Source organism: Hippopotamus amphibius, chromosome 1 (assembly GCF_030028045.1).
Source record: "Hippopotamus amphibius kiboko isolate mHipAmp2 chromosome 1, mHipAmp2.hap2, whole genome shotgun sequence".
In the NCBI taxonomy this organism is placed as follows: Eukaryota; Metazoa; Chordata; class Mammalia; order Artiodactyla; family Hippopotamidae; genus Hippopotamus; species Hippopotamus amphibius.
The window spans coordinates 95194705-95206728 of NC_080186.1; the positions used below are offsets into that span (position 1 = coordinate 95194705).

General features: G+C 36.1%; 1 protein-coding gene across 2 annotated transcripts in view; it reads left to right on the forward strand.

Moving 5' to 3' along the window:
- STXBP3 (syntaxin binding protein 3) overlaps positions 1-5309 on the forward strand; it is a 52611-nt gene extending 47302 nt beyond the window's left edge. For both annotated transcript variants that reach the window (XM_057722905.1, XM_057722815.1), the window contains 2 exons: positions 3615-3763; positions 4567-5309. In XM_057722905.1, coding sequence (XP_057578888.1) covers positions 3615-3763; positions 4567-4661 — 244 coding nt within the window. In that variant the 3' untranslated portion in view covers positions 4662-5309. The remainder of the gene's footprint in view (positions 1-3614; positions 3764-4566) is intronic.
- Positions 5310-12024: the final 6715 nt, after the last annotated feature.

Sequence of the window (12024 nt, forward strand, 5' to 3'; positions counted from 1 at the left end):
ATGGTTTTGTCTGTCTGAAAATGTCTTCATTATATTGTTGTTCTTACATAATAGCTTTGATTTCTAGGCTCATGGTAATTTTCACTCAACACTTTGAGATGTTATTCTGCTGTTTCTTGGTTTCCATTTTAGCTCTTGGGAAGGTGTGTATATGGGGGTAAGGTGTTTTCTGTCAGTTTTGTCTTACTTTTATAGGTAATTTGCCTTTTCTTTCTGGTTGCTTTTTGTCTTGGTATTCTGTACATTCCCTATGCTGTGTTTACCTGACAGTTTATTTTTATTTCTTTCCTTGGGATTCAGTGTGTTTCCTAAAATCTGAGGTTTCATATCTTTCATAAATTCTTCAAATATTGCCACTTCTCCAGTCTTGGTTTTATTCTAACATCTCATTTTATCGTCATGCCTTATAATCTCTCAAGTTTCAATATTGCTTTTACTTTTTGTGTTTCATTTTGGAAATTTTTCTTTGGGTTTAGTTTTCAGTTCTTTGGTTCTCTTAAATTTGTGCCTAATCTACTGAGTAAGCTATATATATATATTTTTTTTTTTTTTTTTTCCTATGTTCATTGACTTTTCCTTTATTTTAGAAGTTCTCCTTGTTTCAAGTGCTTGGACTTCTTTGTTCTTATCTTGTCATGCTTTCTGTTCTACTTTATTGTCATTTATCATTTTCAGGATACTTAATTTTAGTCTATTTTTTTTTTTTTACCAAATTCAACATCTGACATTCTTTACGGCTTTTCATTTCTGTAGACACTTATGGTTGCGTATTTCCTCATGCGTTTCATAATTTTGGATTCTGAGCTTATTTCAGTAGGCAGAGTTGAGAATAGAGACTTTTTCTATTGTGTATTAATTTCTCAGTTGGGGTTCCCCAGCCTATGAAGGTAGTATAAATTAGGACTCTCACAAGGCAGGCCTATGTTGAATTATCAGACAAGAAGCTTCTTTGTCATCTCCCCTTGCTTTTGAATGTGTCCTGACCTTATACAGGGGGTCAGCTCCCCATGTCTACCTTGCATAATACCTAAGGCTTTGTCTTCTGTGTTCATTAAACAGGGAAACCAGACCCCTTGTTTGCTAAGATTAGACTAACACTCCGTAAAGCAGAGCAAGCCTCAACTCAGTTTACCACTCTAGTTTTTAGTTTCCTTTTTACTGCTGCTGGTCCTTGAGATTGCTCTTACTTGTTTACTTTCAGCTAGATGTTTGTTCTTATTTTAACTAATGCTTCTAGGTGCTTTCTAGGGTGAGATTTTCAGGATATAGGGATTTAATCACTATTTGTCTTTCAGAATGTAAAACACTAGCACAATGTCTTACACATTTATGTGAAACAAATTAAATGTATTCCTATTGTCCTAAAATTTCTATTAAGGAGTTTAAAAATTATTACAATCACATAATCATTTTGAGCAATATTATTTCCTTTTCTTTTGCTTTCTTACTTTATTTTACTCTCTTTTGAGAGTTTTTAAACCAAAGTTGTACTTTTAGTATGTCCTTGATTTATTTTGTATGGGAACCAAGAGTGTATCTTGTTCCTGTTTCATCTTTCAAAACCAGCTGCTAAGTCTCTACTTTTTTTGTTGTTTACTACCTCATCATTCGTTAAGGTGGCAGGAGGAAATTACCATCTGAAATGCTAGACTGAAAACATTTATTAAAAGTTTACCATGATACCCTACATTACAGGGGTCATCTTAGGGGTCATCTAGAATATGGTTTCCAAAGTGGGTAATAAAATGATCTATTGGGTATTATTTTTACACTAGAAAAAGGAGAAATTAAGCTTTATTAGAATTAACTTTATTAGAATTTACACATAATTTATAAACTAATATATATTTTTAATAGCTGTACATAAATGTTTGTTTTAAAATATTTACTTTTCAAATAAAAGCTCAGAATTTTTACTGGTGGAGTATGGGAACAAAAATAGTGATTTCTATGACCTAGAGCAGCGCTACCCAATAGAACTTTATTGCAATGATGAAAATGTCCTGTATCTGCAGTGTCCTATATGATAACCACTAGCCACATGTAACTGTTGAACACTTGATATGTGGCTAGTGTGACTGAGAAATTGAATTTTTAATTTTAGTTAATTTAAATTTAAATAGCCTCATGTGGCTAGTGGCTACTATCTCTGCCAGGGCAGATCTAGAGCCGTCTAAGGGGGGATGTGGTAGAAATGATAGCATCTGTTTATTTAGTGCTTTCCTGCTACCAGATTCCATACTTGGTGTATTCTGTACATTATTTCATTTAATCTTGAAAACAACCCTTGAGGTTTAGAGAGAGATTAAGTAACTTGTTAAAAATCATACAGAATTAAAAAGAAGCAGAGAAAAAGAAAAAGAAGCAGAATCAGAGTTGAAACCCAGGTTGCTCTCTTTTTTTTTTTTAAACAGCATTATTGAGGTATAATTGACTTCATAACATTGTATATTTTTAAGGTATGTGAAATCACCACAAACTAGTTAATATGTCCATCACCTCCACACACACATAGTTACCATTTTCTTCCCCCCTCCCTCCCTTCCTTCCCTGCACATCATGTGAAATCTTAGATCCCTGACCAAGGAGCCAACCCACATCCCCTGCAGTGGAAGCGTGGAGTCTCAACCACTGGACCGCCAGAGAAATCCCTTTTCTTTCTTTTTTTTGTGGCAAGAAGACTTAATTTAAGATCTATCTTCTTACCATATTTCAAATATACAGTGCAGTTTTGTTAACTGTAGTCACCATGTTATACGTTAAATCTCTAGCACTTACTCATCTTGCATAGTTGAAACTTTGTGCCCTTTGATCAACATTGCCTTATTTTCCTCTCCCCCCATTCCCTGGCAACCAACATTCTATTCTCTGCTTCTATGAGTTTGACTATTTGAGATCTACATATAAGTGAGATCATGCAGTCTTTGTGAATCTGACTTATTTCACTTAGCGTAATGTCCTCCAGGTCATTCATGTTGTTGCAAATGGAAGAATTTGCTTCTTTTTTTAAAGCTGAATAATATTCTACTGTATATATACACCATTTTCTTTATCCATTTGTTCATTGATGGACATTTAGGTTGTTTTCATATCTTGACTATTGCAATTAATACTGCAGCGAACCCAGGAGTGCAAATATATGTTCCATTTCTCCTATAATCATACTTTACTGAGTTCCAGCAAGGGATGTTCCTACCACATGAGCTCCAAATCAGTACCTGGTGTCTCCCCCGCCGCCCTCTATGTCTTTAAAACCCTATTTTCTCGATCCTTTTTTTTCTTTTTTAAACTTCAGGAAGTCGTAGACTTTTTAGGTATACTATGTCTTTATCTGAAATAAATATGACATGGCCTTAGCTCTATTTTATAGGTAAAAGTGCTGAGCTAGACTGTGAGTCATTTGTTCAAACTCTCTATCAGATCAAAATTGAACTTAAAGTGGGGCTGTCCTGCCTAGCTTTTGGTGCTCCAGTCATACCATGTTAAGTCAGTTCCTTAAAAATCAATGCAGTTGGTGCCAAATTTGAGTTTCATTGAGTTGTTAGGCTCTTTTAAAAGACTACAAGCAGTATGGCTTTGAAAATGTTTTTAATGTGTTTGTGTGTATTTTTTAGTGCTCGGCAGAAACCCAGAGCTAATTATTTAGAGGATCGAAAAAATGGGTCTAAGCTGATTGTTTTTGTAATTGGAGGAATTACATACTCTGAAATGCGTTGTGCTTATGAAGTTTCTCAGGCATATAAATCCTGTGAAGTTATTATTGGTAAGACTTGTATTTTCCTCTTTTCTGTTTTTTTAAAACAAACTCTAAATGCAAAAATATATATGTAGAACTTTATAATTTACATTTAGAACTAAATTGTTGAGTGCAAAAAAAATTTTTTTAAATCATAGTGTGTTTGATGTACCAGAGTTTTTTCCTGGTTGACCTTTTTGATAGTTTTTTTTTAATTAAAATTCTGATTTTGAGAGAATGAGCTTCAGAAAGGTATTCTTTAAATATTATTAAATATATCCTTTATTACATCCTATCCTTTTCTTGCTCTCACAGTTAAATAATTTTTGAAACATACGTTTCTACTGCAGAAATATTTTGAAAGTTTTTGTGGCTGTGGACCTGACATTGGCCAGGCCTGTATGGAATTTAGTTTTAAGAATTTCAGCCACAGACATTGATACGTAAACTCTCCTGACCCGTGGAGGTGCAGCATTTGTATACCAAGCCTCGATCTGTGGCACTGCTTAATAGTGCTCACAGTGACTGTTGCTGTTCTATCAGGAGGACAGACTGACCTCCAGTTTTGCTCTTCAGTATGTCAGTCTGTAGCACAAAGTGAACAGAGCACTAGGAGTGGGCAGTTTCTTTGAAGGGTTACTGAGTGTGCTCAGTGAAGAGGAAGGATTGAAATACTGTCGTTCAGGCAGATTTCAGGAAGGCATCCTCTAGAAATTTTAAGTTGCCCCAGGCTACTGCACTTTGCATATTTGAAGAACAGGACAGTATTGCTAGCCAAGGAAAATTGATTTGACTGCTGGCCTCTGAAAATTTTTCTTTTCCTCTACCAGGTTCCACACATATATTAACACCCAAAAAACTGTTGGATGATATAAAGATGCTGAATAAACCCAAGGATAAAGCCTCCTTTATTAAAGATGAATAGCATTTTGGGGGGGAGGGATTTGGAGATTCTTATTAATTTGCTCAACTAAAATAGATCGAGACGTTGCTATCATGTAATTTAAACAATGTAAATATTTTAAGGATTAATGACTTTTCAAATGTATTTCTTAAGAGACTGTTTATGATTACATATCATTGGATTTGCCATTTTTAATTTAAATATTGTTGCTGCTTTGTAGATGATGAGAGGAAATGTTAAAATGCTTTCTAAAAGGAAATATTTTCAGCTTTGAAACAGAATATATTACAGTTGTGGGTAATTTTTCACAGCCACCTATGTACATACTAAATACTTATTAAGTTACTTATCTGCCTTATGCTGAAGTATAGTTTTTTGGGAAAGAATGATTTTAAATGAAAAGGTTGTAAAAATAAAAACTGTAAATTGGTATGTATGATAGAATGATTTCCTATAAGTACAGTTTTTCTTTTAACTGAATTTCATAACTTCTTTTATATGTAAAATAATTGTCATTAATAGAAATAGAATGATTTCACAACATATACTGTCTTACTAGATACTTCTAAAGAACACAATTTTGTATAAATTTGAAATAATGTATGTTTAAATTAGCAAACAAAAATAATCATGAATGTTCTAAGAGAAAATAAATATATACTTACAAAACTTATCTTTGTTTTTTGGCGGGGTGGAAAGGGGAGGGAAAGTTGGGAAGTTTTAAAGTTTAACTCTGAGAGTTACAAAGAAGAAAAAGAATGCATCATAATCTTCCCACCAAGATAATTCCTTTTGACTTAAAAAAAAAAGTGCTAATCTTTGTATAAGATTGGATAACGTGAGGATATATGTGCACATGTGTTACACAAATGGAACACCTTCATTTCAAATCTCTCTTTTTGCCTGGCCTCATAGTATTCTGTTGTAATTTTATATATCACTCATCTTCAGAGTTTTGCTCTTACAAATAATGCTGTATTTTTTACATACATACCTTCGTAAACTTACACAAATATTTCTATAATACAGTAAAACCTTGAATTGCGAGTAACTTGTTCTGCGAGTGTTCTGCAAGATGAGCAAACATTTCCAATAAATTTTATTTAATTTATTTATTTATTGTCTGTGTTGGGTCTTCGTTGCTACAGGCAGGCTTTCTCTAGTTACGATGAGCGGGGACTACTCTTCATTATGGTGCACAGACTCCTCATTGCCGTGGCTTCTCTTGTTGCAGAGCACGGGCTCTAGGCGCGTGGGATTCAGTAGTTGCAGCGCACAGGCTCAGTAGTTGTGGCACTCGGGCTTAGTTGCTCCATGGCATGTGGGATCTTCCTGGAGTAGGGATCCAACCTGTGTCTCCTGCATTGCAGACGGATTCTTATCTACTGTGCCATCTAGGAAGCCCTCTAATAAATTTTAACTTGATAAACGAGCAGTGTCTTGCAATACGAGTAGTACGTGATGCCAAACGTCACATCATCACAACTGAGCCAGTGAAGCTGACCACCAGCAAGCTGATGGATCTGCATTGGGAGCAACAGCAAGATCTCGTCAGCAGAGGAGGAGGAGAAAAAGGCGGAGGAATCCTTCACTTCAAATGAGATTAGGGAGATGTGTAAAATGTGGGAAACAGTGCAAAATTTTGTAGAAAAGCACCACCCAAATAAGGCTGTAGCAGTGTGAACAATGCATCTGTTTAACGACAACACAACGTCACATTTCTGTGAAATCCTCAAAAGGAGGCAAAAGCCTGTGTCGTTGGGTAGGTTCCTTGTTAAAGTTGTATGAAAAGAAAAAGATTCCATTGAGCCAATAGACAGCAGTGATTCTGTTAATGATAGTGAAAGTCGGCCTACACGATAACCCTCCTCTCTCTTGTCTCCCTCCCACCAGTCGTGAAGGTTTTAAAAGGTAAGTGCAGGTTAGTTTGTTTATTTTTCTTTATATTATTTTATATTATATTACTGTATTGTAATCATTTTTATATGAACATTTTTGGGTTGTGGAACGAATCATCTGAGTTTCCATTTCTTATGGGGAAATTCGCTTTGATATACAAGTGCTTTGGATTACAAGCATGTTTCTGGAACGAATTATGCTCACAAACCAAGGTTTTACTATATAAATTTCTAGCGAGGACATAGCTGTGAAAGTATTTGTGCATTTAAAATCCTGATAGATATCACCGTTTAAAATTGTTATGCAGGGACTTCCCTGGCTGTCCAGTGGCTAAGGCACTGCGCTCCCAATGCAGGGGGCCCAGGTTCGATCTAGGGAACTAGATCCTACATGCATGCTGCAACTAAGAGTTCTCATGCTGCAGCTAAAGATCCCACATGCTGCAACTAAAAGATTCCATGTGCCACAACTAAGACCCGATGCAGCCAAATAAATAAATAAAATAAAACTTTTATGTAGATAAATCCATTACTTTTCCTGTATGGCTTCCAAATTTATGTTGTACTTAGAAATATCTTTGCACCCAAGATGGTCAATTCATCCATTGACCTTCTAGAGCATTTTGATAGGTTCATTTTATTTCTTCCAGGTAACTCTTTCATCCATCTGGAACTGGTTTTAGTATGAGAATGTGTGCTAGATATTGTCTCTTAGCACTTGGCATTATGTCCCATGCCTCCCCATTCCATATCACAGGGGACGAAAAGCTAAAAAGGAAGTTTTGCAGACTCAAAGGTAAGTGGCGTTCTGAAACAGGTTAGATTCTGCCAGTGATTTGCATTTGCTCAAGGTTTGAGGTAGAAAGGAAGCAGAGGTCATCTGCTGTGGCTGCGCCAGTGGACAAGCAAGTTCCTGCTGACAGGAGTCATTTGTAGCAACCAGACTCCACGTTTTAGTGTCTGTCCCCTGCTTCGTGGGTATGAGGCAATGCTGGTGGCAACTGGTGGCACTAGCTTGCTGTTCCCTGGATCAGGTGGTGGTGATACGACCTTGAGTCTAAAAATACGGCCCCTAGTTTCTGCCCCTACAGCTTTTTCCATGAGTTTTAAGGACTTAATTCTCTATATTAAAACACTTTCTTCTTGAAATACCTAGTGGAGTTTCTGTTCCTTCAGTGAACCCTGACTGATAACAGTATTTAACAGAGATCCATCTTTCTTTCTAAATAGTCAGATACTGTACCAAATTTTAATGGGTAATCCCTCTTTCCCTAACTAATATGAATACTGCCTTTCTCGTAAACTAAGTAATATATTTGTATTTTGCTCTATTTCTGGATTCTGTTTTATTGACTTATAGTTTGTATTTTTCTCGGTTTTATTTTTTTAAATTTGCATTGGAGTATAGTTGATTTCCAATGTTGTATTAGTTTCAGGTGTGCAACAAAGTGAATCAGTTATATATATACATATATCCACTCTTTTTTAGATTCTTTTCCATATGTCGTTACAGAGTATTGAGTAGAGTTTCCTGTGCTATATAGTAAGTCCTTGTTAATCTATTTTATATATAGCAGTGCATATACATCAGTCCCAATCTCCCAGTTTATTCCCTATCTGTTTTAATTCATGGTGTGTTAATATGTGGACATAATCTTTATTCCACTCATACCAAAATTACTGTTATTTTTCAGAAATTCTCTGGGTATTACATTTTTCAAAAATGAACTTTAGTTTCATTTTCTTAATACCACAAGTTATTTTGATATTTTCATTAGGTTTGCAGTAAGTTTATATGTTAATTTAGGGAGAATATGACCTTAATCATTATTTTCTTTATATAGGTACTGCATATTGCCATAATATTTTTCACGGTTCCATGTGAATTGAATCTTCTATTATGCTTTCCAAACAGACTTTTTTATATATAGGAAAATTTTGGGGTTTGATATATTAATTTCAGAAGTTGCTGTTTTACTAAGTAATGATAATAAAATAATAATGTGCAAATACTTACTTTGTGTTTTATATGTGAGACACTTTTTAAGTGCTTATATTACCTCATTCAATCTTCTCATTTAATCCTATGTTGGACACTATCATCACCTCCATTTTAAAGCTGAGAAAAACAAAGGCACAGAGAGGTTGTATAATTTAAGCTGGATGACATTTATATGTGGAGAGGAAAGGTTTGACATTAATAAACAGCTTCTTTTTGTTCTTGCTTTTAATTGAAGTATATTTGATTTACAATGTGTTAATTACTGCTGTACAGCAAAGTGATTCAGTTATACATATATATATATTCTTTTATATATATATATTTGTGTCCATAATGGTTTATCATAGGATAGCGAATATAGTTCTCTGTACTGTACAGTAGCACCTTGTTGTTTATCCATCCTGTATGTATAAAAGCTTACATCGGCTAACCTCAACCTCCCACTCCACCCCTCCCCCAACCCCCTCCCCCTTGGCAACCACCAGTCTAATAAACAGCTCTCTTTGAGTATTGAGCATGAGAACAGTACATTGCCAGTGAGAGGGTTAATTTTTTGGTGTCTGCATTTTATCTGAGATCTTAGTATACCCTGGTAACTATCTGTCCAGGGTTAGTACATGTGTGGAACAGAGATTCATACTAATCAATGCCGTGTGACAAATGGAACTAAGAGTGTGATGACAGCAAACATTGGTGCATTCATTCAATCACTTCACACCTCAGTGATCACTCTGCCCTATCACACTAATAGGAGATGCTTTGAGGCCTACATTTCACATACATTTTAGGCTTAGAGTTGGAGAGACCCTTTGTTTGCTAAATTTCTTACTGGATTTGAAGACGTAAGAGGTCATGGCACATAAATTCCTCACCCCACCCCACTCTCACTAGAATGAGCAATTACAGATTCTGGTATCAAGACCCTGAAAAAGACTTTGTTGTTGCTCCTAACTAAAACGATTTACTATCTCTGAAGCACATTTTTGATTCCTGTTGAAACGTGCTTGGTTTATAAGGTATAGTGGATTCATGTTCAGCCATATTCACAAAAGTTAAATATATCGGCAGTTGACAAGACACAAAGTTTCTTGGATTTGAGCCCAGAGGGCGAGATGCTGGTGGTTTATTTTGTAATTTGTGATGCTGCCAGTTCTGCTGTAGGTATTTGTACCCCTTGTGAATCCCATCAGGTTGCGGGCAGATTTCCTTTAAAATCCAAGGAACAAGTAATGTCTTCCTCCCATAGTAGAAGTTCTACTAGCAAAACAACATTTTGGGTATTAAATATAAGTATATATCCATATTTAGGGTGAATTAGGTCTATTTTAAGTAATTCACTAACAATAAGATTACAGTTAAAAGGAATGATAAAAAGATGGATTTTTCATTTATAAAATCTGTGGTTAACTAAGACAGTAAAAGCCTTTTACCAGCAGTCCCACTCATGCTGCTGCCGTGCTCGGGGCAGCACCCCGCAGCTGGAGCACAGCTACACATCTGCAGCAGGGAGCACACAGAGGCCTCTGCACCAGGCAACTGCCGGTGCTTCCTTCCAGCACGACTGCCCTCAGCAGTGCTGAGCCCCTGGGCTCAGCATTAGAGACACGATTCCTTTTACTTAAGAAGCTTGTTCTTCTGGCTTCTTATTGCAGAAGAGTAAGAAGAGAGATCTATCAAAGAAGTGGCATGAGGGAGGGGACAGCCAAGGCTACAGAGTCAGTAAATATAAAATTAACCTTGTAAATCGGAGTCTAGCACTTTTCCAGAATTCCTTAAGGACATGGCCCGATTTCTGTTTCTTGGATTAGACATGATGCAGTGATGGTTCATAATGATCTTCAATCATCATGGAAATATAAAATTACACTTAGAATATGGTTTAATAAGGCAGAGATGGGCCATATTAAATAAAAAATGATTACAATAAGTAAGTTTCTATAAAGGTTAATTTGTGGGATTAGGGACTTTCATTTATGGCAGTGCTTTCTAACTTGGGTTCCATTGCTTCAGGTGACCATGAACTTTTAAAAATTGTGTGCAAAATCATGCGTGTTCATATATCACTTTTTTTTATGGGAGAGAGGAGTGTGGAGGAGGGAGACTCTGTAACTTTAATCTGATTCTCAAAGAGGGTTGAACCCCAAAAAGGTTAAGAACTAATGAATCACATAAGAGCGCTTCAAGCCGGAGAACTATGTAATTTTAAACTTGGGCACAGGATAGTGATACTTGGCACCCAGAACAGGTTATGAAGTTGTGATTAAATTTCGATATGAGATGAATCTGGACGTCTCTTAGCACATACTGTTTAGGCTCCCTTTTTTCTCTGAAAATGCTACAACCAGTCTTCACTACCTTCCTCATAGGGCCACAACTTAAATTTCACCATGAAGTCAGAGGTATCCTCAGACTGGCCTCTGCCTTATCTCTTGCCAGGCACCCTAAACCAATTTCCAAGCCCCATAGTTAAAAATAGCTCATCCTCCAGCCAGCTAGACAAATAGCAGCTGTCTTGGTCACCATAGAAATCTTTAAAGTGGGAATGAGTTCAACTCTCCCTACCACTAAGCGAAGCTCTGGGGGTTGGGAAATATTTGTTGAATTTGGAGTGAATGGAATCCCGGGAAAGAGCCAGTAATCTACCACTCTGTCATTAAGAAGGTCATGTGTCCGTCTTTAAAATCAGCAAATCAGAACCTTGTTCCAGCATTCTACATGAAATGCTGCAAGTGTACTTAATCCCTAGCACACAGTTTTAATGAATTGTCTTCCCTTTGGTCCCAAATTTCTTTAATCTAGGACTATTGTTTTTTCCATATTTCTGACTTCAAGAGATCTTTAAATAAATAATATATAAAATAAGTGTATCATAAGAAGTTCATGTAGTACAGAAAGTAAATGAAAAGTAAAGAGCCTCTCTTCCCCACAAAACTCCCAGTTGTATTTCCTAGAAGTCCACTGGGTATTTTTGTATAACTTGCCGGAAAATATGTATGCTCTTTGAAAAACAAATGATGTCACCCTATATATATTATTAGGCATCTTGCTTTTTTCACTATCTTACAGATACAGATTAGACACCTCATTCCTTTCATTGGCCACAAAGTATTAATTGTATGACTGTCATTTTTGAATCATCCCATAGGGTATTTACTTAGATTAGTTGCATTTGGGGGCCATTCCGTTCAGTGCTCCAGTGGCCATCCTCATACACACATTGTGGCATGTTGTGTGAGTTACTTATAAAGCAAAGTCCTAGTAGTGGAATTGCTGCTCAGAAGGTAAATACTTCTAGAGTGTGTAGAATTTTGTAGCGATTAGCAAGTTGCATTTCAACAAGGTTGCACTAATTTGTACAGCCACCAACTGTGTGTCTCCCCCATCCTCCCTGACACTGCCTGGGTTTTTCAAACTTTAGTTTTTGCCATACTAATAGGTAAAAGTATATTTTATTATTTTGATTTCTTTTATTATGAGTTAGGAA